Source organism: Esox lucius, chromosome 21 (assembly GCF_011004845.1).
Source record: "Esox lucius isolate fEsoLuc1 chromosome 21, fEsoLuc1.pri, whole genome shotgun sequence".
Classification (NCBI taxonomy): domain Eukaryota; kingdom Metazoa; phylum Chordata; class Actinopteri; order Esociformes; family Esocidae; genus Esox; species Esox lucius.
In genome coordinates this window covers 29,068,174-29,093,173 of record NC_047589.1, presented here as the reverse complement: position 1 = coordinate 29,093,173, position 25,000 = coordinate 29,068,174, and the positions used below count along the sequence as shown (strand labels likewise).

Sequence of the window (25,000 nt, the reverse complement as noted above, 5' to 3'; positions counted from 1 at the left end):
GGAACACTCCCGTACCCTGGTGACCTACATATCCTCAGGGCATAAGGAGTAGATTGAGGAAGCAGAGGAGGTGTGTGTAGGACACCCCAACACTCCAGCACCCCATGAAGGAGGTGCTTCCTCAACCTGATGATAAATCACATCAGTTTTACGCTGCCAGTAGGACCTTCCAGTCCTAGCTGTTTGCCAGGAATAAACCGGAACCTGTCATCAGCTACCAACTGGGTTCCCCAAACGGTGCCCTATTCCCTACATACTGTTGTGCCCTCGTGTCGATGATAGGGGGCATTTGGGACGCAGTGTCAGACCACATAGAACGCCAAGAAGACACTCGCGTGTGTGTGTTTGTGACTCACATGTGTTGTGAGGCGTTGGGGAACATTTCAGAGTATTGGGGTGCAGAGTCCTCAGGTCCATGGGGGGCAGCATGGCTGATCACCATCATCACCGGCCGGTGGGGGTACACCTTCTTGGACATCCGGAAATAGTTGATGCTGTCGTTGGTGATGAGGTCCGTGAAATAGTCCTGCAACGGAGAGGAAAGGTCATCCGGCAACTCTCTGTAAAGGAATACATCTGGGGAAAAGTCATCCGGCACACTCAATCTCTCTGTAAAGGAATACATCTGAGGAAAAGTCATCCGGCACACTCAGTCTCTCTGTAAAGGAATACATCTGAGGAAAAGTCATCTGGCACGCTCAGTCTCTCAATAAAGGAATACATCTGGGGAAAAGTCATCCGGCACACCCAGTCTCTCCGTAAAGGAATACATCTGAGGAAAAGTCATCTGGCACACTCAGTCTCTCAATAAAGGAATACATCTGAGGAAAAGTCATCCGGCACACCCAGGCTCTCTGTAAAGGCATACATCTGCGGAAGACAGCTGGGGGATTGGGGCCAGCCTGGTCATGCGGGGGCATCCCTACAAGCCTCAAACCTGAAATGATGCACTAACCCTGGGCTGGAACAAGGAGGGAGGGGGTGTAGGATGCCACCTGGCTATAGTCACCTTTCACCCCTCCACTCCAGCCAGCCGCCTCAACCTTCAAGTCTGGATGGTGAAATAACAAGGTAAGGTGGAGGTACACATAATGCACACTGATCCACACAAACAACATGCGCACACAGAACAAACATGCATAAAACACACGCACAAAGCACAAGCACATGCACGCGTGTACCAATAGCAAAGCTGAATGTGGATGTTGTTCATAAACAGGCACTGCTGGGAGTCTATTATCAGTCCTTACCAAACATCAGCAGTTTTATGGCTGCCGTCAACCTATCAATTCCATATGCCAAAATGAAGCCAAAACCCAAGCCGGATCTGATCCGTGTTCTCGGAAGTTGTTGTTCACAGGCTTCCCAACTCCCTTCCTGACCTCACCAGCTCAGTCCCAAACGTCTCCCTGGTCCCAATGAGCCACTGTGTACTTTCCGGAATAGGGTGCTATTTAGGATGTATTTTTGACAGTTACTGGAGGTGAACTCAGGTCAGGGCCACAGCGGGTTGGATTAAAAAGCTACGTTTATACCACGGTTTTGCCAAGAGCGTGCGATCCGTCTCCCACTCATTCTACCATCATCTCCCTCCCTAGCTTCTGAGCCAGCAGGCAATTAAAGTTAGGCTATAAAACCATTAATAGCTCCAAGATGAATCACATTAAATCTGACTTATTCCATTTCAGGGAAATTCCGCTAACCCTGTGATCCAGGGTTGCTGTAGCCGGGCTGAGCCGCCTCTCTATCTGTGGATAAGATAGCCAGCGGACCTGGCAACGCTGGCATCACAGACCAATCCAGTTGGGACTGGAGTTTTTAGTGAGCTTTGATTGGTCAATGACCTCTCTGATTTCGTGTCATATTTTACATGCAATTTAGCTTTCCCCAAATTTGGTCCTACCCTGTCCTTGTCCTCTCCCGTTGCAGGTACATTGCTCAGTGGGATGTGAAATGAGTTGCTTCCAAAGTTTCATCACTCTGATTTATGGTTATGGTGAGGTGTCAAGGATAGGTTTAGGTATTCATTCAGAATGGTAAAGTTGAGGGTTAAGGTTCACGAAAAGGCTTCAAACACAACTAAATATAAGTGGTGAATTAACTAAAGTAGTTGCAGCACTTTTACTTAGAATTAGTTGATTCCTCGATTCAGGATAGAACGAGTTGATTCCTCGATCAGGAGTGACCTCGGTCACTGGGAAACAGAGTCTTACCTCTTTACCTCTTTCCACTTCTCACCAGAGTGATTTGAACTTCGAGGGTCCACTTGGATTCTGAAACCGCAACACTCTAGTCCACTTGTCTCCCAGTCTCTTCAACACCACAGCCTCGTGGGTAACTTAACACCTCGGTCTAACTCAACAACAGCAGCCATTTGGCATGTGAGTACTAGTCCAAGTATCTATGTACCCAGCCTTCAGACAGGCATGAAAACAACCTGGTCAACAGGTGAACCGGAAACCTTGCCAAATGGCACCGTCGAGAACCAGAACCACCCAACTCATCTGGGCCTCATGCCCTCCACGGCACCACACTATCTAGCACGAGTCAGCACCAAATGGCACCCTACAGCCTATCTAGTACACTACCTGTGACTGGCGTTGATAGGGCTCTGGTCAGAAGTAGTGGGAGTGTAGTGACATATGGGAGACATGCCAGCCCTGAGAAACCACGTCCAGACCGACAGCTTTCACGAACACACATGAAGGATGGTATACTGTGTGTGTGTGTGTGTGTGTGTGACTGAAATGTGAGTGTGTGCACGCTGTTTGCATGCTGAAGCCCCATATTTCACAAATCTGGAGTTATCACTCCGGTACTAGACAGAGTATGATGCTGAAATGACAATATGATTTCCAAGGCGCTAGTTATCCAGCCATGAATAAAACAGCAGGAAGAGAGAGAAGCACACACACACACACACACACAGTCACAGAGGCAGAGAAACAGGATGGTAATTTATGTCTAAATGTTGAACCCTCATTGAGTCAGTCAGCCAGTCAGCCAGCCAGCCAGCCAGTCAGCCAGCCAGCATGTCTACTTTACTATCTCTAAATGTTGTGGTAGGCCACGGGAAAATCATATAAAAAAAACAACTCAGTGACACAGCGCAAACTCCCCAGACGCCACTTAGAATCAACAAATCAACACTTCCCCTTTAATTTACCCAGGAGCACGCCAGAAAACATCAACCAATGGGAACCCTGCAATTAGCCGGGAGACAACTTCTATTCAGTCATGAGGCAGGAAAACACTGGGGATTAATGGAGCATCTGGGAGGACCAATGGAGTTAGGAACACACAGACACAGATGCAGAGAACACGCCGCACGCACACACACACGCACGCCCACAGACCAAGAACATACCTACCTTTGCATACTCAGCGCCATGCTTCTCTTTGTAGCCGTTTCGACAGACTGTGTAATTATAAAAGCGGGAGTTTTTGATCAGCCCCACCCATTCACGCCATCCAGGAGGGATGTAGCTGCCGTTGTATTCGTTCAGATACTTCCCAAAGAACGCTGTCAAGGAGAGCAGAAGAGAGGAAAAATATGAAGGAAAGATTGCAAATGTATTGTTGTTTGTAAGAGTTATCCAAGGTCATTTAGAAAAAAAAATGTTTTAAATATTAAAATGGTCGTGATCTACCAACCAAACTACACTAGATGTCAAGTCTGTGTTGGACCTCACAGCTGATCTTCTTAGAGTACCAGCAAAACTAAACGAAAAATAATACATCTAAATCGAGGACCCAGGGGAAACCTGTCAGCAGGTTGTGTAGGGCTGAGATAATTAAATTCACCAGTTTTCATTAACTACCGTTTTATTCCCCTTAGTGAATTGTAAAATACTAGTCAGAAAAGTCTGCTTATTTATTGTATAGGACTAGTCAGAATAGTCTGACTGTTTGTATATTATCTGGATATGTTCTGGAACTTTTTTCTTCATTGCCCATGAGTAGGGCCATGAGCTGACAGGGTAAATATCAGCTAATTCTCTCCTGTAGTGTGTGAATGGTCCAACCTGACACACACAGCTCTGCCATAGAAATCATGGAACGGTCACCTGGACCTGTCAGGTGACTTTAGTGAGAGCGGGTTAGTTGGTGTCGTGTCTCACTCCCTGTTTTCTCTTCCTCATCTTCCTTACCTCATGTAACAATCCTCTGGCCCCCATACCTAAACATCTTTCCATCTCTCTCCAGCTCAAGTCTGCTGGGCTCAGATCCAGTACCCAGGACATAAATTGTAGACTAACATATCAGCTCCAAAACCACAGCCCCCTCGATCCACCCCCCCCCCCAATCCCCCACCCTCCCCCCACACTGGGAGACACAGCCTGTTGGGACATTACATTAGCTTGGCCCCCACAGCGTGTTGGCATGTCTCACAGGGAGAGTGGGGGGGGGGGTTAAAGGGAGACAAATGCAGGGAGATTTCCCGTAAAGATGTGTGTTTGGCTAACTGGAGTGAATGTCAGCAGCCCAACTGCCATCTGGGTTGACCGACTGCTACTTGGCAGGGTGCATCAAAGAAATTTGTCAGAGTTTGTCAGAGTTTGTCAGGGTGCGTCAGGGTAAGTCCGGGTGTGTCAGGGTGAGTCAGGGTGAGTCAGGGTGTGTCCGGGTGTGTCAAGGTGTGTCAGGGTGTGTCCGGGTGTGTCCGGGTGTGTCTGGGTGTGACAGGGTGTGACAGGGTGTGCCCGGGTGTGTCAGGGTGTGACAGGGTGTGTCAGGGTGTGACAGGGTGTGACAGGGTGTGCCCGGGTGTGCCCGGGTGTGACAGGGTGTGTCAGGGTGTGACAGGGTGTGACAGGGTGTGCCAGGGTGTGCCCGGGTGTGCCCGGGTGTGTCCGGGTGTGTCCGGGTGTGAGCGTCCATCCATTATCCCTACCTGTTCTGTATCCGGTGTTGTTGAGGTAGACGGCGAAGGAGCGCGGTTCGTGCTGAGCCTGCCAGGAGGGTGACGAACAGTTCTCGTTGTTGGTGTATGTGTTGTGATTATGGACGTACTTCCCGGTCAGCATCGAGGAGCGTGACGGGCAGCACATGGGCGTGGTCACGAAAGCGTTGGTGAACGACGTCCCTCCATCCTCCATTATCTTACGTGTCTTGTTCATCACCTGAAGAGAACCTTGAGGGTTGGACGATAAATAATATAAAACTATTATCATCTGTGCTTCTTTTTCTTCCCAGCACAGTTCTCGGTCAAACACAGTGACTCACATAAATTGCGGTCTTGACAAATTGTCCAGTGGACACCGTTTTATTAACAGATTTTCCAGTAGTTTTCAAACATTTCCAGTGAAGATTTCTGTCAGAAAACATATTACATTTCCCTGAAGGAAAACATTGTAGTCAAACCGCGATGGGAGTGTCTCTCGTCCTCACAGAGTATGCAGTAATCAAAATGTATAATCTAAACACAAACACACTCATCAACAGACCAGATGGCACTGTCTGTTTCTGCTTACAGTTCAGATTCAATGTCAACCGATTACCCAGGAGAAAGGTAAGCTTGGGAATGAGTGCAAGTCTCTGGAAAAGAGCATCTTCAAAACGACTCAAAAGTAGATAGAATAGAGACAAATAAATCCAGACAGAAACATAGACATGTACATACTGTACATAGACAGATTGGTAGCAGGAAATCAACATAGAAAAACAAGAAAGAAATGGAGAAAGGAGTGATTAAAAAAAAGAATATAAAGAAAGAGGGCTGACCTTGTTGACACAGCCAAGGCTTCTCTTACAACAGACAGCTAAACAGGACCTCCACCTGAGCTCGAGACCTCCAGGGGGGTCAGCGCCACAATCTTACCCAGCTCTGTGTCCTGATCATCGGTGATGATGAGGACAATGTTGGGCCGGATGTTCCTGCGGTCCCTTGGGATGCGACCCCTCAGGCCCCCCTGGGCTCTGGTGGGAGTGAAGGCTGAACAGCCCGGTCCCCAACCCAGGGACACAAGGCCCAACCAGGCCACACACAACAGCAGCATGGCGGAACGATGGGTGTGGGGGTCTGCGGCGAACAGGTCACGGAAACGCCCCTGGTTTGGTCACAGCTCTGTGGGAGCCTGAGGAAAGAGAGAAAGGGAAGGATGTTAGGACGTGGGTGGGGAGGAGATAGCAGACAAACACGTTGTTGGTAGCAGAATAATTCCACAATGAGTTTTGGAGAAAATATTTTCTTAATTCTTCACAAAAGAGAAACAAGATTGGACGAGATGGTAAGACTGAATACCAAAATAAGGACAATAAACAAACAAGTGAGAGACAAGGTACAACTAACTTTCTTTCCCATAAAGAAAGTGAACCACAGTGAAAGACTGAAAGACAGTAAAAGACAATGGTAGAATTTTCTTTTACTGTATAATTTTTTTTTAAGTATATTCTCTTTCCATAAAATGTTAATGTATGCATATTTACCTTCCAGAAGTTGCTTATTTCTGGTATTTGAATAATCCCAACTGGTTTCTTATCCTCTTAATCCTATGTCATTTGTTATCCTAATAATCTCATCTGGTTTCTAATCCTCTTAATCCTATTTCATTTGTTATCCTAATAATTCCATCTGGTTTCTAATACTCTTAATCCTATTTCATTTGTTATCCTAATAATCTCATCTGGTTTCTAATCCTCTTAATCCTATTTCATTTGTTATCCTAATAATTCCATCTGGTTTCTAATCCTCTTAATCCTATTTAATTTGTTATCCTAATAATTCCATCTGGTTTCTAATCCTCTTAATCCTATTTCATCTGTTATCCTAATAATCTCATCTGGTTTCTAATCCTCTTAATCCTATTTCATTTGTTATCCTAATAATTCCATCTGGTTTCTTATCCTCTTAATCCTATTTCATTTGTTATCCTAATAATTCCATCTGGTTTCTTATCCTCTTAATCCCATCTTGTTTGTTATCCTTTTTATCCCAACTGGTTTCTTGTCATAATCCAATCTGGTTCTGTATAATCTTTTCTTATTTTTTAGAACATGCCTTCAAGACAGAGAAGAGGCCACCATATAATTTTCTCCTCTTCCAGAGTTTAACTACCAACCACCAGAAGTCAACTAACTACAAACTACCCCACAACAATTACCCCATGTAAACAAACTATCAACAAACAGAAGTCAACTAACTATCGGGTCAACTTCCCCAGGTCAACTAGCTACAAACTACCCCACAACAATTACCCCATGTCAACAAACTATCAACAAACAGAAGTCAACTAACTATCGGGTCAACTTCCCCAGGTCAACTAGCTACAAACTAACAACCATCAAAATGTTAAGAAGTACCAACAAACCTGAAGTCAGCTACCAAGTAATACGTGTTCTCTGCCTCTCTGTCTTCCTGTCTGTGTGGGTCAGTCTATCTACCAAACATCAACAGACTCATCTCTGCTTCCCCCGCTGTCCTGTGCATTAGTCAACTCACCACCGCTGAAGCTGCAACGCCCACCCCCAGCTCCCACCCAGAGTCAATCCCGGCCCTCCCTCTCACCTGTCCGTCAACAGGCCCCCCAAGCCCTTCAAGCGTGACGGGAAGGAGGGGGGGAGTAAGGAAGCATGGCGGGGGGGGGGGGGGGGGGATTACAGGATATGGTACATTAACCGCATGCCACTGTTGCCAATCACAGAGCCCCCGTCACCTCAGCTCCTCCCCTCAGCCAGCCTTGGAATCCCTCTCAATGACACTGATCAACAGGTCAGGCCCTGCGCCGGCTCTCTGTGGGCTCCAACCTAGTGAGCTATAAAGAGCACGGGCTGCTGTTTGGGATAAAAAAAAAACAGGCTGTCAATTACCGTGGCGTTCTCACGGGGCATTAACTTCCAGAGGCGTAAATCCCAGCCCTGATCGGAGAGGCCAGTCAGTGTGGAAGACTTCAGAAGGACACTGATTTACTGCAACACTTCCCGTTGCTCTCCACGCTGCACCCAGGCCCAGGCATTGCACACCACGTCAGGCCTTTGAAACCGAATCCGGCGTGCCATTTCAGAGCTCTAATGCCGAGGATCGATAGACCAGGACTTCTGGGGTACTGGTGAACGACAGAATCTGGTGGTGACTGCGTCACTCTATTCCACTCTTAAACGCAGTGTTCCAGTCAAGGTGTTGTCGTTTGAAATGGCTGCTATGAATATTTGACATCAGCTACTCCTGAATGAACCACAATACACTGCATTTGCAGAAGGTTGGGTAGGTGAATGTGAAAGCCTTTGGCCTCGTCACCGATCATGAAGGACGCACAGAGGTGCCCTTCACAAAATGTATTGTCACGCATCCGAAACATCCCTTGGCTGCTAGCGCTAGGTTTGGAACTGATCCCGCTCCTGCTCAGTGACATGGAGAGGCTGTCAAAGACAGGGCCCAACATAATTCAATACACAGGGACGCGTAGGCCATTCGTGGCGGGGGCCACGGCCCAGGGGCTCCCGGTGGGGTTCAGCCCAGAGATGAGGTGTCCCTGTGGGGGGCGGGCGAGCCTCCATGTTGTTCCGGCTGGTTAGGTCCCAGCGAAGAGCGGGATTGTGCCGCCCAGCAAGACGGCGGCCAGAAGGCCTCCTGTCGCCAAGGATGACGGAGCTGACGTTTCAATGTCACGGTTGCCATGGCTGTCAGTCGTCATGCATGCCCCTAGCTACGCTATGCTGCTATCAAAGTGACTGGATACACAGAAGGTTTCCATGGCGATGTGAGGCTAAACGGAGAACCTTCTCACATTGGGACAGTAGGAAGAAAAAGAGAGTAAAGTGTTTGTGTGAAACTCACGGAGATGATGGTTTAATCAAAGATGGCCAAACCCCAACACCATCACTCAACTCATCAGCGATAGGTGTCAGAACTTGAGTTCAACTTGAGTTCATGCTTTCGTTAAATTACACAACACTACACTACGTACACACACACACACACACACACACACACACAAAGAACATAGACCAACACAACAGCAGCAAAAGCCCCATAGCAAAACACCTGCATCACACTGAGAAACCTGTCAAAACAGACGTCCTCTGAATCTAAATGTTTGTGGCCTCCTCTAAACACAGTCATGTTATCGGGGGAGTTAAATCATGTTAAGTAATACTACTACAGCCTCCAGAGCTCTGGACTTATGTAATGGGCTAAACAGGGAACAGGGTGATGTTTGGCATGCATTATACATCTGTATAACTGCAATGATTGTTGGTATCGTGTATCTCCACACTCCCATTTATATTACCTAAGATGGAGGGTCTGGACCCAGCCCCTATCCATGCTATACTGGGAATATACCATAAACCCCCAAGGTGCCTTTACATTTTGGTAGTGCAAACTAGTTCCCAAAGAAGGGTACAACATATTTTTGGGGGGGACTTTCATCCAATCAGAATTCATGGTCTGAACCAGACGGTTTATAAAAGTCAAGTTCTTTTTCGTGTTCTTCTGCTCTTTCGTGCCAGTAGCTGCAGTGGCTTCATTACTTAAAGGGCATGGTTAATGAACCCGACTCACAAGCATTTCACTCACAACATCTGCTATGCTGTTTATGCCACCAACAACACGCCATAAGGGTAACCCAGAGACTTGTGTGGCGATGGTGAGTAGCTCTGAGGCTGCGTCCTAAATGGCACACTATTCCCTAAATAGTGCACGGCCAGAAATTAACAACAAAGCAAACATAAGGGCACTGTGAAGGGGACTGAGGTGCGTTGCAGAGGAAGTAGTGAGCCATTTGGGACGCAGTGTAAGATTGAAGAGTTTTTCGACAGGCAGCTTGGCCGTCGTCCTCATAGCCTTATACAAATACTGGTGCTGTTTAGATGGCCCCTCAGGCAAAAGGTCCACTCACACACAAACACACAGGCAAGAACAGACCAACTGTAGACACACGTGAAAAACACACCCCACACCTAAATGTGTGCAAGTTCCAAGTGCATCCAAATGATACCACATTTAAATCAATTGCCCTGTGTCCCTCAAACGATGAAGACCACCGAAGTATGGGGGTGTGTGCGTGTCAAAGGATGAAGATATCTTAACTGCTCACAACGCCCTGTGTGTCTGGTCTGAAGCAGGGGAACATGACATGCCCTGTGTCAGAAGTGGACAATCATGCTATTTAGACAGGCAGCCCAGCTCAGTGTCTATTCTCCATTAATTGGTCTTTTGACCAATCAGATCAGCTCTGAAAAAGCTCTGATGCGAAAAGACCTGACATAATTAGTTAAAAGACCAATTAGTGGAATATGATTATAATGTGGCTGGAATAGGGTGACCTTTGGGGCCTTCTGAATTACACATATCGCCTTGCTATGGTCTGATCATGTGACCTGTTGAAGAACGGAGCAGCTGAATGAAGGATGAGGTGTGGTGTGCCTCTTACTCTGCAACACCGTTAGCCGCATTAGCTGCACTGAATGGCCACAACACATTTAGCCATGCTAGCAGCTCTGAATTGCCATAACGACGTTAGCCACGCTAGCAGCTCTGAATGGCCACAATGACGTTAGCCACGCCAGCAGCTCTGAATGGCCACAACACATTTAGCCATGCTAGCAGCTCTGAATTGCCATAACGACGTTAGCCACGCTAGCAGCTCTGAATGGCCACAACGACGTTAGCCACGCCAGCAGCTCTGAATGGCCACAACACATTTAGCTACACTAGCAGCTCTGAATGGCCACAACACCGTTAGCCACACTAGCAGCTCTGAATGGCCACAACACCGTTAGCCACACTAGCAGCTCTGACTGGCCACCACTTCAGCACTCGCTCAATGCTAGAAAACATTACCATGGGATTATCTTCCAAAGTGTGCATCCCAAATACTGACCCTATCACCTATATATTGACCACAGGAATATGGTTTAATGGGCTTGAGGAGGGAGAAAGTGTGCTGTTTGATACACAAACAGGATTCCAATCTGGCTGAGCCCTTGATCTCTTATTTCTGTAACACAACATAGCCTGATTCACTGTTGACCTGTAAAACAATCTGTTTTATTTTAATCTTAGCTTATTACAAAGCACCACTGTAGCTGGCGTTTGGAGATACAAAAGGGCAAAATGGCATCTGAAATGAAATGTGTCACAAATGGAAACCTATTCCTCTCTGGTCTCTTCAGTGCACAAGGGACTGCTTGGGACGCAACTGAAAACATCTAACACTGGTACCACAACAATTCTACTATCACCAGCAATGGCACTTGCTGGACAGAGCGCCATGTCAGTCACCAGATAAAGATAATGAGTTTCTTGTTGCTAGTGTGAATTGAACGTTTTATTTACATATTGTGTTAATGTTATTTCAATGATGAATTTTTCACGACATTTGTTGTATTGTAAAACATCTCAAAGAGAGGAAAAGGAGCAAAAAGGGAGGGGAGTAAGATGACGAGAGAAATAGTGTTAACCGAGTTACATTCCTGTTACCATGAAAGATGTGAGACAAAGAGGGGGAGAGGGGGGAGATAGAAAAGCAGAGCGGGACAGACAAAGAGACAGATACAGAGAGAGAGGAAGGGAGAGAGACAGAGAGAGAGAGAGGGAGAGAGAGAGAGAGACAGTTGGCTTAGCGGTTGGCTGGTATGTAGAGTTTTGTAGCTGATGTTTGTTTAGCAGGTCTGGATGGGCAGAGAGGAAGGCGGCCTCACACAGCCAGCCACACTACAAACATATCACCAGAGATACATGTCAATGTTGTGCATGTCGCCACCTGGGACCAAGTCACCCGCGATCAAACGGACACCTTGTGTGAGAAACAAACCTTCACGGTCACAGATCTTCCACCGAAATGGAACAATGGTGTGAAAGCTTTGGTTTTCCAACCACGGCCTTATCAGTGTGGGTTAATTCACACACGGCACAGAGGCCATTCTGCCCCGGGGCTCGGACATTAGCCAGATGTCCGGCCCCACGCGGCACCAGCAGGCTCCAGCACCGTGGGGCTCTGGAACACAGACAGAATGAGGGACGGACAGAAATCTGCAACAGAATGAGGGACGGACAGAAATCTGCAACAGAATGAGGGACGGACAGAAATCTGCAACAGAATGAGGGACGGACAGAAATCTGCAACAGAATGCGCTGGATTTCTTCCTCTCGATTCTGTACTTTATATGTCTGTCTCTCCCTCCTCAACGTAAAGGGTCATAAATAAACCCCACAGTCTACTGATATGACATGCAGTAACTACGATACACACCACTGGATTCAGACGTGTCCTTAATGATAGTTAGGAATCCTGATAGATGATCGCAAAGTACCCACATATCCTCGACACCTCAAACTAAGCCCATCCGGACAGCTGGATTTCACATAACTTCTCTATGTTTCACATGGAGTATGAAGCTGTGGCTTGGGGAATTGTTTCTTTAACCTTTGTAATGTACTTTTGGTGAATTTGTTGAGGTATTTTACTGCCTGTTCAAAGAAATGTGTAATGGAAGTTGATTCAACTTTGTACTTTTCTTGATTTTGAAAAGAACCACAGATTTATAAGGCAGCCTGAGGTTTTGCTAGAAACAATGATCAAGTACCCTGCATCAGGTTGTATTTGACTATAACTTAAATGACCAGATCAATGAAGATTCACAGTTTTTCATTTCTGACCAACTGCCTCATGGTGTATGTTTAGTCTACGAGGCCTTGACTATGGTTATGTTGAGAAGTATGTACAAATGAATGGTGAATGATGTTCTGGTCAGTACAGTAATTACTGAAATATGCAGCTTCCAACAGTTTATTTCATGCACTGCCCAAAAGGCTTATATATATATTTTTATTTATTTCCCCTGGTGATGCAACCAATTAGTTTTGTCTTGGTCCTAGAGAAAGTAATATTTTTTTTTTGATTGCTTATGACCTAAATGAAGGAAAAGTGCTGCTAAAATGTTCTGTCAATAACAATACTTACTGAATGGGAAATGACTACTTTACAATGGCCAATTCGGGTGCAATTCATTAATGAGAGATCAAGTTATATACATATTTTTTTTTTATTTCACACTCTTAATTTCAGTGTCTAACTACATAAACCATTTGAGGATGAAAGGGTTTGATAAAGACCCCGGCCTTAAACTGCAAGGAGCAAACAACAGTGGTGTTGAATTTCAGTAGCTAGGACAAACTCCCTAAGAAGGCCGAATTTAGGAAGAAACCTAGAGAGGAACGTGTCAGTACTGTGACAGCTGGAATCGTCAGGTATGGTCTTGATCTCCAACACAACCAGGAGGACTTTGGAGAGGGACAGCAATGGTACTTTCAAGCCAGGTACTCCGAATGTGTGGGCCAGGACCTCATGTCTTCCCAACTTTAAAACGGCAGGAGACAGGGAACTTTTTGAAAATGCATTCTTTACATCTACAAGGATTTATAGTGGAGAAGGAGAACTGACCCTACTCCCCCAGCACAATAATATAGCAGCATAAGACCTTGGGGCAGACAGAGGGAGGTCCGGTGACACTGTGGCCCTATCTTGGGGAGGCCCCAGACAGGGCCCAACAGGCAGGAAATCAATCCACCCACATTGCCAAGCATCAACCAAAGGGACACCCACCAACCGCAATCCCCCTGAATGAGGGCCGATTATTGCCAGCAGAGTACAGCCCAATTGCACAAGTGCGCAAAAGCACTACAAAGCAGAAGAAGCCACACACAGTTTTTTGTGAGTGTGTGTGTTCACGACCGCTAACAAATAAAGCATTGGGGAAAACCCACAAACTTACACCCGTCACCTCTCAGCAGAGGAAATGTACATGTGTCCTCTGTGGCCTCCTATTCCCAATGTAGCCCGATATCATTGACCAGAGTCCAAAGAGAACAGCACGACAGGTGGAGAGAGCATGACGACAGCGATTAGGATGTGTTTAAACCTGACGAATCTATTACGTTCTCTGACATTATTAATGCTCTCAAAATGGAAAGTATTTGGCATCTTCCAGGCGAACATGAAACCAAACCAAAGCCAACTAAGGACCAAAGACTCTCAACTTAGTAAGAGAGACAAAAAACATTTTTCCACAACAGCCATCCAGAACAGAGGTCTTTTATACCATAGTTACGCCCTAAAAAGCCCCCTATTCAGTGCATTACTTTCGATCGGGACCTATAGCGGTCTGATCCAAAGTAGAGCACTAAAAATGGAGCAAGATGCCATTTGGGACACAGTAGGCCTACCACAGAGTCATATTGTTTCTGCTTCCTCATTGTTTAGGAGGATTAACTCCACTAATGACCCTTTAAATTACCCATGACTCCTTTAATGTACTCAGCCGAGGCTCAGCTGGCCGTGGAGAAGCTGAATGGGGACAGACCGACTGTCCAGGAGAAGACAAGTGCCCGAGGGACGGGTTCAAAGCCAACGAAAACAAAAAGGGCACTATGGAGTCTTCAGTCTGACCGACCGACACGCAGGCAGCTGGCAGATGGAGTCAAAAATGTGCAATTTTCAGATTAATGGCCGTCAACACTGGTGGTGTCCCAAATGGCACCCTATTCACTGTGCAGTGTACTACTTTGACCTAAGGCTCCTGGGGCATTTAGGACGTGATTTGGTGTGCGGGCTTGGAGACCTTTAAAGCATCTCAACACCGTGCTAATCTTCACTTTCATGACCGTAATTTCTTATTTTTCTCATCTAAAAAAAAAAAAAAAGCGAAAGAACTGTGCATCGCCAGCGGAGCGATGCAGCTGCAAGGCGGGAGAACGACGGCGCGATGAGAGGACACTGAACGGGTCTCCTGGGGCCATCTCCGGAGTGGAGATTGAACACTGTTGAGGTTTACGTGAGGTTAGGGGTTGAGTTTAGGGTTTAGGGGAGGGTTAGGGTCTGCTTGTCCACTGTTCCTCTCTACCTTTACCGCAGTGAGACGGACAAGGGGGGGGGGGTCAGAGAGGGAGAGAGAGAAGGGGGGGGTAGATAGTGGGAACTTGAGGTGCTGTGAAATCGCCATTGTCCCTAACGACCGGACGTTTAATGAATTAGTTTTGCATCTGGGTCCTAGAGACACCTGGTTTGGTTTAGAAGCACTACAAGGAGCGGATAACAATGGAGGGTTACAGACCTATAAGGTAAAGGAAGTCTGATGATCGGAAACAGGATCTGCAACACAAACAGAACTCTATTCACCATTAATGTGCACTATTGTGCCTTTCTAGAGGATCTTTAAGGATCAACAGTGTCTTGTTTCACCGATCATTCCTTTTATTGCATCTATTGTTCCCTTCACTAATGACTGATAACGAGATGAAATGGCTCTGCCATGTCATGGACAAGGTGTGTGTTTGTGTGTGTGTTGAGGCTTTAAGGAATGCACAGCCAATCAGAAGGCTTCTCAGAGCTCCTTAACCACAATCCACTATTGTCCCCCTGTGGCTGGGGACCCACTACACACACACACACACACACACACACACAGTCTCTCTCACTTACACACACGCCCTTCTAACCCCCTGAATGTGAGTGTAGCTCAGTGGCCTAGCCCAGGTGGCTGAGGTTAGTCTAAACCAGCCGCCATCAAAGACCACATAACCACGGGGCCGGGGCGGGGTCATGGCAGGGTCGGGGTGGGGTCGGGGCAGGGTCGGGGCATGGGAGGCTGTGTGGTTACAGGCCTGCGCTCAGCTAGTCAACCAGCCCCATGCCTGGCAGGCTCACCGTAGTCACAGCCACCTAAAATACTACCAGTCAACGAGTCGGCCAGTCAGCAAGACCAGACAGCGCTAGCTAGCTCTGTTCTGACGATACACAGTGACACACAGCCGCCTGGCCCCACACAGGAATGACCAGCTGGATGACTTGCTGGGAACGGTGGAGAGAATCGCAGAGGCTGTGGCCACAAGAGTAGAAAGACGTTCATGAATGTCCGATGACTCGATTAATCAAGGTAGTAATGGAATGGAATGTCGATGATCCAAACAGTCGGTAGCTGTAGCCCCACTCCATCCGCAGGAAAACGGAGCGTCTTAGAAATGCTGCCGGGCGGACCTCAGCCAGGAGAGGCTCAAAATAATTACTGAGCCCAGATCAGCTTAATATCCAGGTCTGTTCTTAATGTTGCTCTAATCCTGCAAGGGAATGTTCATGTGTGTGGGTCTGGGCACACTGAGGAGTGCCTGTGTGTAGGAGCAGGGTACGCTGGGCACGCCAGGGGCAAAGGGGGGTTGCGGGGTGAGCTGCCGTTGCCAAGACTGGTCAGGCCTGGTCAAGCCTGGACCTGTACCCAAAAATACTGCACAGACACGGACTGAAGGAGCGCTCTGTCTTTAGCCACACACACACACACACACACACACACACATAATATCTAACTGCAGGTACACAAAGCAACACAGATTCTGCTGATACACAAATACAAAACAACAACCGTGAAAGGACACGCGTTGCAGCGACTAATTAAAACGCGAGGAACAGGAGATCGACACCCTGAAACCCTGCACCCGGTTCCCTGGAACCCTTAGAGAGGCCCTTTGTAGTGCCCCCCAGCACGGCCTGCCCGCCCCGGGACCCTCGTCATTAATTATGTGTCCATGTAAATATCCAGTTAATCCAGCTCCCACAGACATCAAAGGGCGGAACGGGCCGGCCACCAGGTGGTCCTTTGGGAACTCGGCTGGGAACGCAGAGGGGGCCTTGGGGAATGCTAAGAGGCAAATGATTAAAACACACAAGAGGAGGGCTGTTTAGAAAAAGTCGGGAGTTGACTCGTGTGTGTGTGAGAGAGGGAGGGTGTGGGCCTCACAGAGTAAAGCATTTCTCTGCAACAACCACTACCTATCTAAGGAGCATGCAACACACCTAGTAAGTGAATGAACTAACTAACCAACTAGTCAACCAACTAATCAATATACAGGCTAAACTCAACAGTCGCGGGGGTCTCGGTTAAGGTGACCATGGCAACTGGCGCCAACCTACAGTAACCACGGAGTCACATAAGTGTATTGAATTTGGCTGAAGCAGTTCGCTGTCTGAACGTTCAAGAGCAGCACTTTCTCCTCAGAAGCCGCCAATGAGCGATTATTCACACCCCTGGGGTTCTGCCGTTCATTGTCACATCGTCATCATGTCGCGGTTTGAGGCGCTAACATGGCCGCCATTCTAGAACCTGGCCAAGCTCTCCAAAAACCCTGGCTCAGGTCACTCCCGCGGTCTCACGAGCTCATAGTTACAAAATAGTTTGCCACAGATCTCTATCTTGAGTCTTCATCTCATCTCTACCAGTTCCCTAAGCCACCAGGCCGCCATTCATCATGTCCGTGAAAAGTTCATAAGGGATATTGCCAGGAGGGACTTCGTAGGAGTACAGTAACTGAATAGCCAGTTAAATGCTGAGTGAGAGAAAGAACAAATGAAAGAGAGAAGGAATGACCAAGAAGGAGAGAGAGAGAGAGAGATAGAGAGAGATAGATGTGGTTCTTGATGGAAGTGTGATTGACACAAAAAAACAAAGTTAAGTGTTCATGGGTTTATGGAACAAAAGAGGATCTACAACTGATTGTTATTGAGATGGCTGTGCTAAAACAATGCCTGTTATTATATAGTAATAATATACAATGAGGTGGCTGTGCTAAAACAATGTCTGTTTTTATATAGTAATAATATACATTGAGATGGCTGTAATAAAAGAATGTCAGTTATTATATAGTAATAATATACATTGAGGTGGCTGTGCTAAAACAATGTCTGTTATTATATAGTAATAATATACATTGAGATGGCTGTGCTAAAACAATGATATATATTAAAACAATAAAACAATAATATATATATTTCTCTGCATTAAGATTAATGATGCTAAAACGTGCTTGGACAAAGAAGTCTGGATAGTAGGATTTAAACGTATTCTATTTGAACAATAATTACGCTCGGACTGAGTCATTTCAATTTCAAAAGTTAAAAAACTCTACTCGAACAAGTACATATTATTTTTAAATGCCAAGGGTGTAACTGAAATAAATAATACACTGATTCAGTAATTTACTATTTCTATTTTCAACCATATAGCCATTCATGAAACACTCCAATATTTCCACTTAAAACCATCTATCGTCCAGAACTGCCAATCAAAATCACGATGGGTGGCTTTCTTCTCTTCTCTGTGGGCCACAAGATAAATACATCTTGCATAAATGTCTACCCATAACCACAAAAAAAGAGTAGAGCAAATTGTTTCAGCCGGTTTCCACTGATGTCATTGTCAAGAATAAAAGGGATCGACTTATTTTCCATGAAATGATCCAATGTTTCTTGACTGATCACTGGGGACGTGTGGCCCAATCACAGGTCCCACTTCTTTCATTGAAACAACCAGGCAAGAAAGACAGAAAGAACCGAAAACCGTCCTTGACTGATGTAGAGCCATCTAGGAGGGTGTGTGTGCTTGCGTGTGTGTGTGTGTATGTGTGTGTGCGTGTGTCTGTGTGTGTGTGTGTGTGTGTGTTTAATTCAGATGTGGAGTCTAATCTAAGCAGGGCTAATCTAATCTCCAAAGCAGGTTACTCATTGAAACATTTAGGACTGGTCTAAAAATATATTCTACCACCCAAACCAAGCCTGCATCCCAAATGGAACCCTCTTCCCCTTCTAGTGCACTCATTCTGACAGGATCCACAGTGCACTTCGTAGGGCATAGGGAGTGCTTTTAAGGCTGTGTGCTGCAGAAACAGCTCTTGTTTGACAGGGTCGTTTTAAAAAGCATGCCTATTGTCGAGACATAGAGGAACGTGGGTCTGTTTGAGGACTTGGCTGTGTGAGCGAGTGTTAAAGCTTCAATAAACAGTTGAATGGATTTATTAGTGGTCTGTGTGTGTGTGTGTGTGTGTCCGTGTGTGTGTGTGTGTGTCCGTGTGTGTGTGTGTGTGTGTGTGTGTGTGCAGTACAATAACACCTTGCAACACCACAGGAATCGCAAGAACCGAGGATTATTACAAACGGTGTCTGGATGCTTTGTTGGCTCAACACACAACAAGGGTTCCCCAGGGTGTGCTGGTCAAACCAAGGGCACTGCTTAGGGAAAAGTGTGCTATTTGGAACCAATTCGGGACGTAACCGGCAACGAGCCGGAAACCAAAAGCCATTTAATTTGCTAATGCCGGTCGGCAGAAGAGAAAACAACAGCCTGAGTTCAAATACTTCCTGTGCGATGTCCTGAGGTATTAGAAACTAGTGTGGTGACAACTAGGACACCGCAGATAGTAGAAGATAGTAGAACATAGAACCAGATAGTAGAAGATAGTAGAACATAGAACCAGATAGTAGAAGATAGTAGAACATAGAACCAGATAGTAGCAGATAGTAGAACATAGAACCAGATAGTAGCAGATAGTAGAACATAGAACCAGATAGTAGCAGATAGTAGAACATAGAACCAGATAGTAGCAGATAGTAGAACATAGAACCAGATAGTAGCAGATAGCATTGGGCTTGTGTCAGCGCCTGACTCAGACACTATACCTGCAGATGAGCACTGAATCCCACGAGCACAAAACAATTGTCCTGAACTCCAGGGTCATGAAGAGAGAAAGAGGTTTTTTTCTTGTCACACTAAGAAACCCCCAGCCAACCATCATCCCCAACAACCACCCCGTCCCCCTAAAAACCCCATGGTGTGTTCCAACAATCCTTACACAAACATAGTATACTATAAACAGGCACATCCCCGTACAACACACCCTTAACACAGACACATCTCACAGTACAACACACCCTTAACACAGACACATCTCACAGTACAACACACCCTTAACACAGACACAGCTCATAGTACAACACACCCTTAACACAGACACAGCTCATAGTACAAACCTGCAGTACTGTGCAGTAGAAACTCACCACAAACATGTCACTGTATACAAACCACATTACTGAACACAATCCCGTTATTTTTTTCAAATCAACATAACAATCTGTACAACACAACTGAAAACACACCTCAGCACCTAATTAAAATGGGACATCAAGACTCTCCAGCCCAACCAAACAGACCCCCCCCTCCCAAGTCTCCAAACCTCCTGACACAATTCCACACATTGAATCACATTGTAGAACTCAAATTCAACCCAAAGGTGCTCAGAGAACGTACCCCCAAAAAATAACACAGGGTCTCATGGCCCCTGATCCACTGAGCCAGCTCCTCCTAGTTAACCAAATTAGCTTGGACAAACAATCAACAACACACACTATCCCTTCTCCTGACTGGAGTACCTGAGCCCCATCACTTTCCTCAGCAGAACCTCAGACCAATGGCTCTCCTCAGTGGAACCCAAGACCAATGGCTCTCCTCAGTGGAACCCAAGACCAACGGCTCTCCTCAGTGGAACCCAAGACCAACGGCTCTCCTCAGCAGATCCCAAGACCAACAGCTCTCCTCAACAGAACCTCAGACCAACTTCTCTCCTTAGCAGAACCTCAGACCAACAGCTCTCCTCAGCAGAACCCAAGACCAACGGCTCTCCACAGCTGATCCCAAGACCAACGGCTCTCCACAGCTGATCCCAAGACCAACATCTCTCCTCAACAGAACCTCAGACCAACAGCTCTCCTCAACAGAACCTCAGACCAACTTCTCTCCTTAGCAGAACCTCAGACCAACAGCTCTCCTCAGCAGAACCTCAGACCAACGACTCTCCTCAACAGATCCCAAGACCAACGGCTCTCCTCAGCAGAACCTCAGACCAACAACTCTCCTCAGCAGAACCTCAGACCAACGACTCTCCTCAGCAGATCCCAAGACCAACGGCTCTCCTCAGCAGAACCTCAGACCAACAATTCTCCTCAGCAGAACCCAAGAGCAACAGTTCTCCTCAGCAGAATCCTAGACCAACTGCTCTCAGCAGAGATCAGGAGTCCTAGCGTGAAATGCTATACCCCCAGAATGAAGAGCGTGCTCAGGTGACCTCCACTGACGCTGTCCCAAAAAACACCTTATTTCCTCAATAGTGCCCTACATTCAAACCGGACCCATAGGACTGGTAGAAAAGTAGTGCACTACATTCAAACAGGACCCATAGGACTGGTAGAAAACTAGTGCACTACATTCAAACCGGACCCATAGGACTGGTAGAAAAGTAGTGCACTACATTCAAACCGGACCCATAGGACTGGTAGAAAAGTAGTGCACTACATTCAAACCGGACCCATAGGACTGGTAGAAAAGTAGTGCACTACATTCTAACCGGACCCATAGGACTGGTAGAAAAGTAGTGCACTACATTCAAACTGGACCCATAGGACTGGTAGAAAAGTAGTGCACTACATTCAAAGCGGACCCATAGGACTGGTAGAAAAGTAGTGCACTACATTCAAAGCGGACCTATAGGACTGGTAGAAAAGTAGTGCACTACATTCAAAGCGGACCCATAGGACTGGTAGAAAAGTAGTGCACTTGGCAGTGAATAGATTGTAATATAGGAGGGACCGACACTGAGGAGCTGCCTTAGCTAGGCATTCCTTAACAATGCCATTGGCATCACCACATCTAGTGCTTTCTGCTAGCGCCTCCATGCTTTGTGCATTCGTGTGCAATACCCTTCACACACACACACGCACACACACAAACACACACACGCACGCACGCACACACATCTGCCTACATATGCTTGCACTCACACACACTCTCACGCAGTCAGACAAACTGAGCCTGTAATTGAGGGTGTTCTTTCCACGGCCATGGGCGCTATGCATGTGGCTTTCCAAGGCGTGCAGTAAAACAGCGATAGCGTCATTTGTAATTTAATTACCTTTATCTTTCCTGGCACAGACATTACTCAGGCTCCGGACTGACTAAAGACCCTGTAAAAATGACAGACGGACGCATAAAAAGATAGAAAGACAGAGAGACAGATGGAGGGATAGACAGGTAGAAAGACAGACAGAGAGACACATGGAGGGATAGACAGGTAGAAGGACAGAGAGACACATGGAGGGATAGACAGGTAGAAGGACAGACAGAGAGACACATGGAGGGATAGACAGGTAGAAAGACAGACAGAGAGACACATGGAGGGATAGACAGGTAGAAGGACAGACAGAGAGACACATGGAGGGATAGACAGGTAGAAGGACAGACAGAGAGACACATGGAGGGATATACAGGTAGAAGGACAGACAGAGAGACACATGGAGGGATAGACAGGTAGAAGGACAGACAGAGAGACACATGGAGGGATAGACAGGTAGAAGGACAGACAGAGAGACACATGGAGGGATAGACAGGTAGAAGGACAGACAGAGAGACACATGGAGGGATAGACAGGTAGAAAGACAGACAGAGAGACACATGGAGGGATAGACAGGTAGAAGGACAGACAGAGAGACACATGGAGGGATAGACAGGTAGAAAGACAGACAGAGAGACACATGGAGGGATAGACAGGTAGAAAGGCAGACAGAGAGACACATGGAGGGATAGACAGGTAGAAGGACAGACACAGAGACAGACTGAGACATTCCTCTAGAGACTGGGTCCCATATCTCTGGTTCCAGTTGGATGGCGGCGACACTTCATATGTTAGCTAATAACACACCGTGTGCCGATCAGAGAACGGCATTCTGGGACTGAGCCAATGTGCAGCATACCTCAAACCTCGGAAATATCCTTCTGTACAGATTTCATTAACATTCTGTGAAATCAAACCTTTTTTGGCACATCTGCCTACGTTAGCACAGTCTAGGTGACAGAATCCCCGACTGGGATGGTGAAAGCGGCCTCATGTTTTTGTACGGTTACGCATGGCAGAGTGAACATGACGTTTGCTAGTGCTACTGTGCAGCCCACGGTGTTGCACATATATTTAGCTCACAGTGTTGTAAAGATATTCAGCTCACAGTGGTGCACAGATGTAAAGTACTGTAAGCAAAAGCACCAGGGCAGCAACAACACAACTTGCGAAGAAGGTGACATTGCACACACACACACACATGCAGTGTCTCTGAGGGACTGGATGGGCTGAATGGGACCAGAGGTGCTGAGGAATCAGCGGCCGGCTTTTATTTTATTAGAGGACGGAGGAAGGGAGTGCAGAGCTGTGTTCACTACTCCACCCCCACCCCCACACACCCATTATCTCTATTCTCTATGGTCGGAAGATGAAAGGTTAGGACACCAGAGGGTTCAACGACCACCCCCATCCCACACACACACACACACACACACACACACACACACACACACACACCAGCCCTTCCCACCTTCCCTCCCTACCAAGCAGCTTCCCAACCTTCCTGACAGAGAGTGAAAGGATGGCTGGAGGGATGGATGGATGTATGATGTACGAAGGATGGAGGACGAAGTTCTGGTGGATGGATGGTGGATGGATGATTGATAGATGGTGGATGGATGATTGATAGATGGTCGATGGACGGTGGAATGGAGGTTGGAGGTTTTGGGGGATGGATGGTGGATGGATGATCGATAGCCGGTGGATGGATGACCGATAGATGGTGGATGGATGATTGATAGACGGTGGATGGATGATCGATAGACGGTGGATAGATGGTGGATGGAGGGTTTGGTTGATGGATGGATGATTGATGGATGGTGGATGGAGGGTTTGGTGGATGGTGGATGGATGATTGATTGATGGTGGATGGATGATTGATAGATGGTGGATGGAGGTTGGATGGTTTGGTGGATGGATGGTGGATGGATGATTGATAGATGGTGGATGGAGGTTGGAGGGTTTGGTGGATGGATGATTGATAGATGGTGGATGGATGGTGGATGGATGATTGATAGATGGTGGATGGATGATTGATAGATGGTGGATGGATGATCGATAGATGGTGGATGGATTGTGGATGGATGATTGATAGATGGTGGATGGATGGTGGATAGATGATCGATGGATGGTGGATGGATGGTGGATAGATGGTGGATGGATGGTGGATGGATGGTGGATGGATGATGGATGGAGGATGGATTGAGGGATGTATTTATGGATGATGTGGGTGTCTGATGGATGTGTCATGGAAGGATCCTGGCGGCATGTTTAATTGTAGGTGATACCGCCGGACGGGTGCTTCTGAGGGAGGGTTCAAAAGCATGCACACACACACACACACACACATGTCTGTGTGTGTGTGTGTCTGTGTGCGTGTGTGTGCGTGTCGGTGTGTATGTGTGTGTGTGCGTGTGTCTGTGTGTGTGAGCGTGTGTCTGTGTGTGTGTGCGTGTGTCTGTGTGTGTGTGCGTGTGTCTGTGTGTGTGTGTGCGTGTCTGTGTGTGTGTGTGTGTGTGCGCGTGTCTGTGTGTGTGGGCGTGTGTCTGTGTGTGGGTATGTGCGCGTGTCTGTGTGTGTGCATGTGCGTGTGTGTGAGTGTCTGTGTGTGTGTGTGTCTGTATACAAGCAATCCTGCATAACAATCTGAGAAAGAAGAGGCCCTTTTTTGATCAAAACATGCCTTGCTTTGACCCTGCACTCCTAAGAGGCCTCCCTCTCAATCTTGTCATCCCTCTGTTTCTTTCTTCTCCTCTGCCCCATGTTCACACCTCCCTTTTCTTCTCTCCACTCCTCCAATCTTGCACCCATTCACCTCCTCCTCCACCCCTTTAAGTCTGTGCTACTTCCACGTGCAGTAACCCTTCAACAAAGGACATGTTTCTCAGTGTCCTTCCTATTCAGTCTCACTGCCCCAAACCCCTCAGCCCACACCAACCCACTTTACACTCACTGACTAGAACCACTCAACCCACACCAACCCACTTTAAACTCACTGACTAGAACCACTCAACCCACACCAACCCACTTTACACTCACTGACTAGAACCACTCAACCCACACCAACCCACTTTACACTCACTGACTAGAACCACTCAACCCACACCAACCCACAACCCACTCTGGGTAAGAGCGTCTGCTAAATGACCAATATGAAATGAAAATGAAATGCTGATGGGAAAGTTCATAGCAAAAACAATCAAAATAATTGTAATGTTGAAAGGGTAATACAAATATAACCACTGCACAATGTTACACAGTTACACATGGTTGTAATTATTATCATATTCACTT

At 46.8% G+C, this 25,000-nt stretch overlaps 1 protein-coding gene across 4 annotated transcripts in view; it reads right to left on the bottom strand.

Moving 5' to 3' along the window:
* Window positions 1-25,000, bottom strand: part of sulf1 (sulfatase 1) — an 86,032-nt gene that overhangs the window by 27,602 nt on the left and 33,430 nt on the right. For all 4 annotated transcript variants that reach the window (XM_029116143.2, XM_029116144.2, XM_029116145.2 and 1 more), the window contains 4 exons: window positions 5,822-6,077; window positions 4,895-5,134; window positions 3,372-3,523; window positions 357-526 (listed from right to left, as the gene is read on the bottom strand). In XM_029116143.2, coding sequence (XP_028971976.2) covers window positions 357-526; window positions 3,372-3,523; window positions 4,895-5,134; window positions 5,822-5,999 — 740 coding nt within the window. In that variant the 5' untranslated portion in view covers window positions 6,000-6,077. The remainder of the gene's footprint in view (window positions 1-356; window positions 527-3,371; window positions 3,524-4,894; window positions 5,135-5,821; window positions 6,078-25,000) is intronic.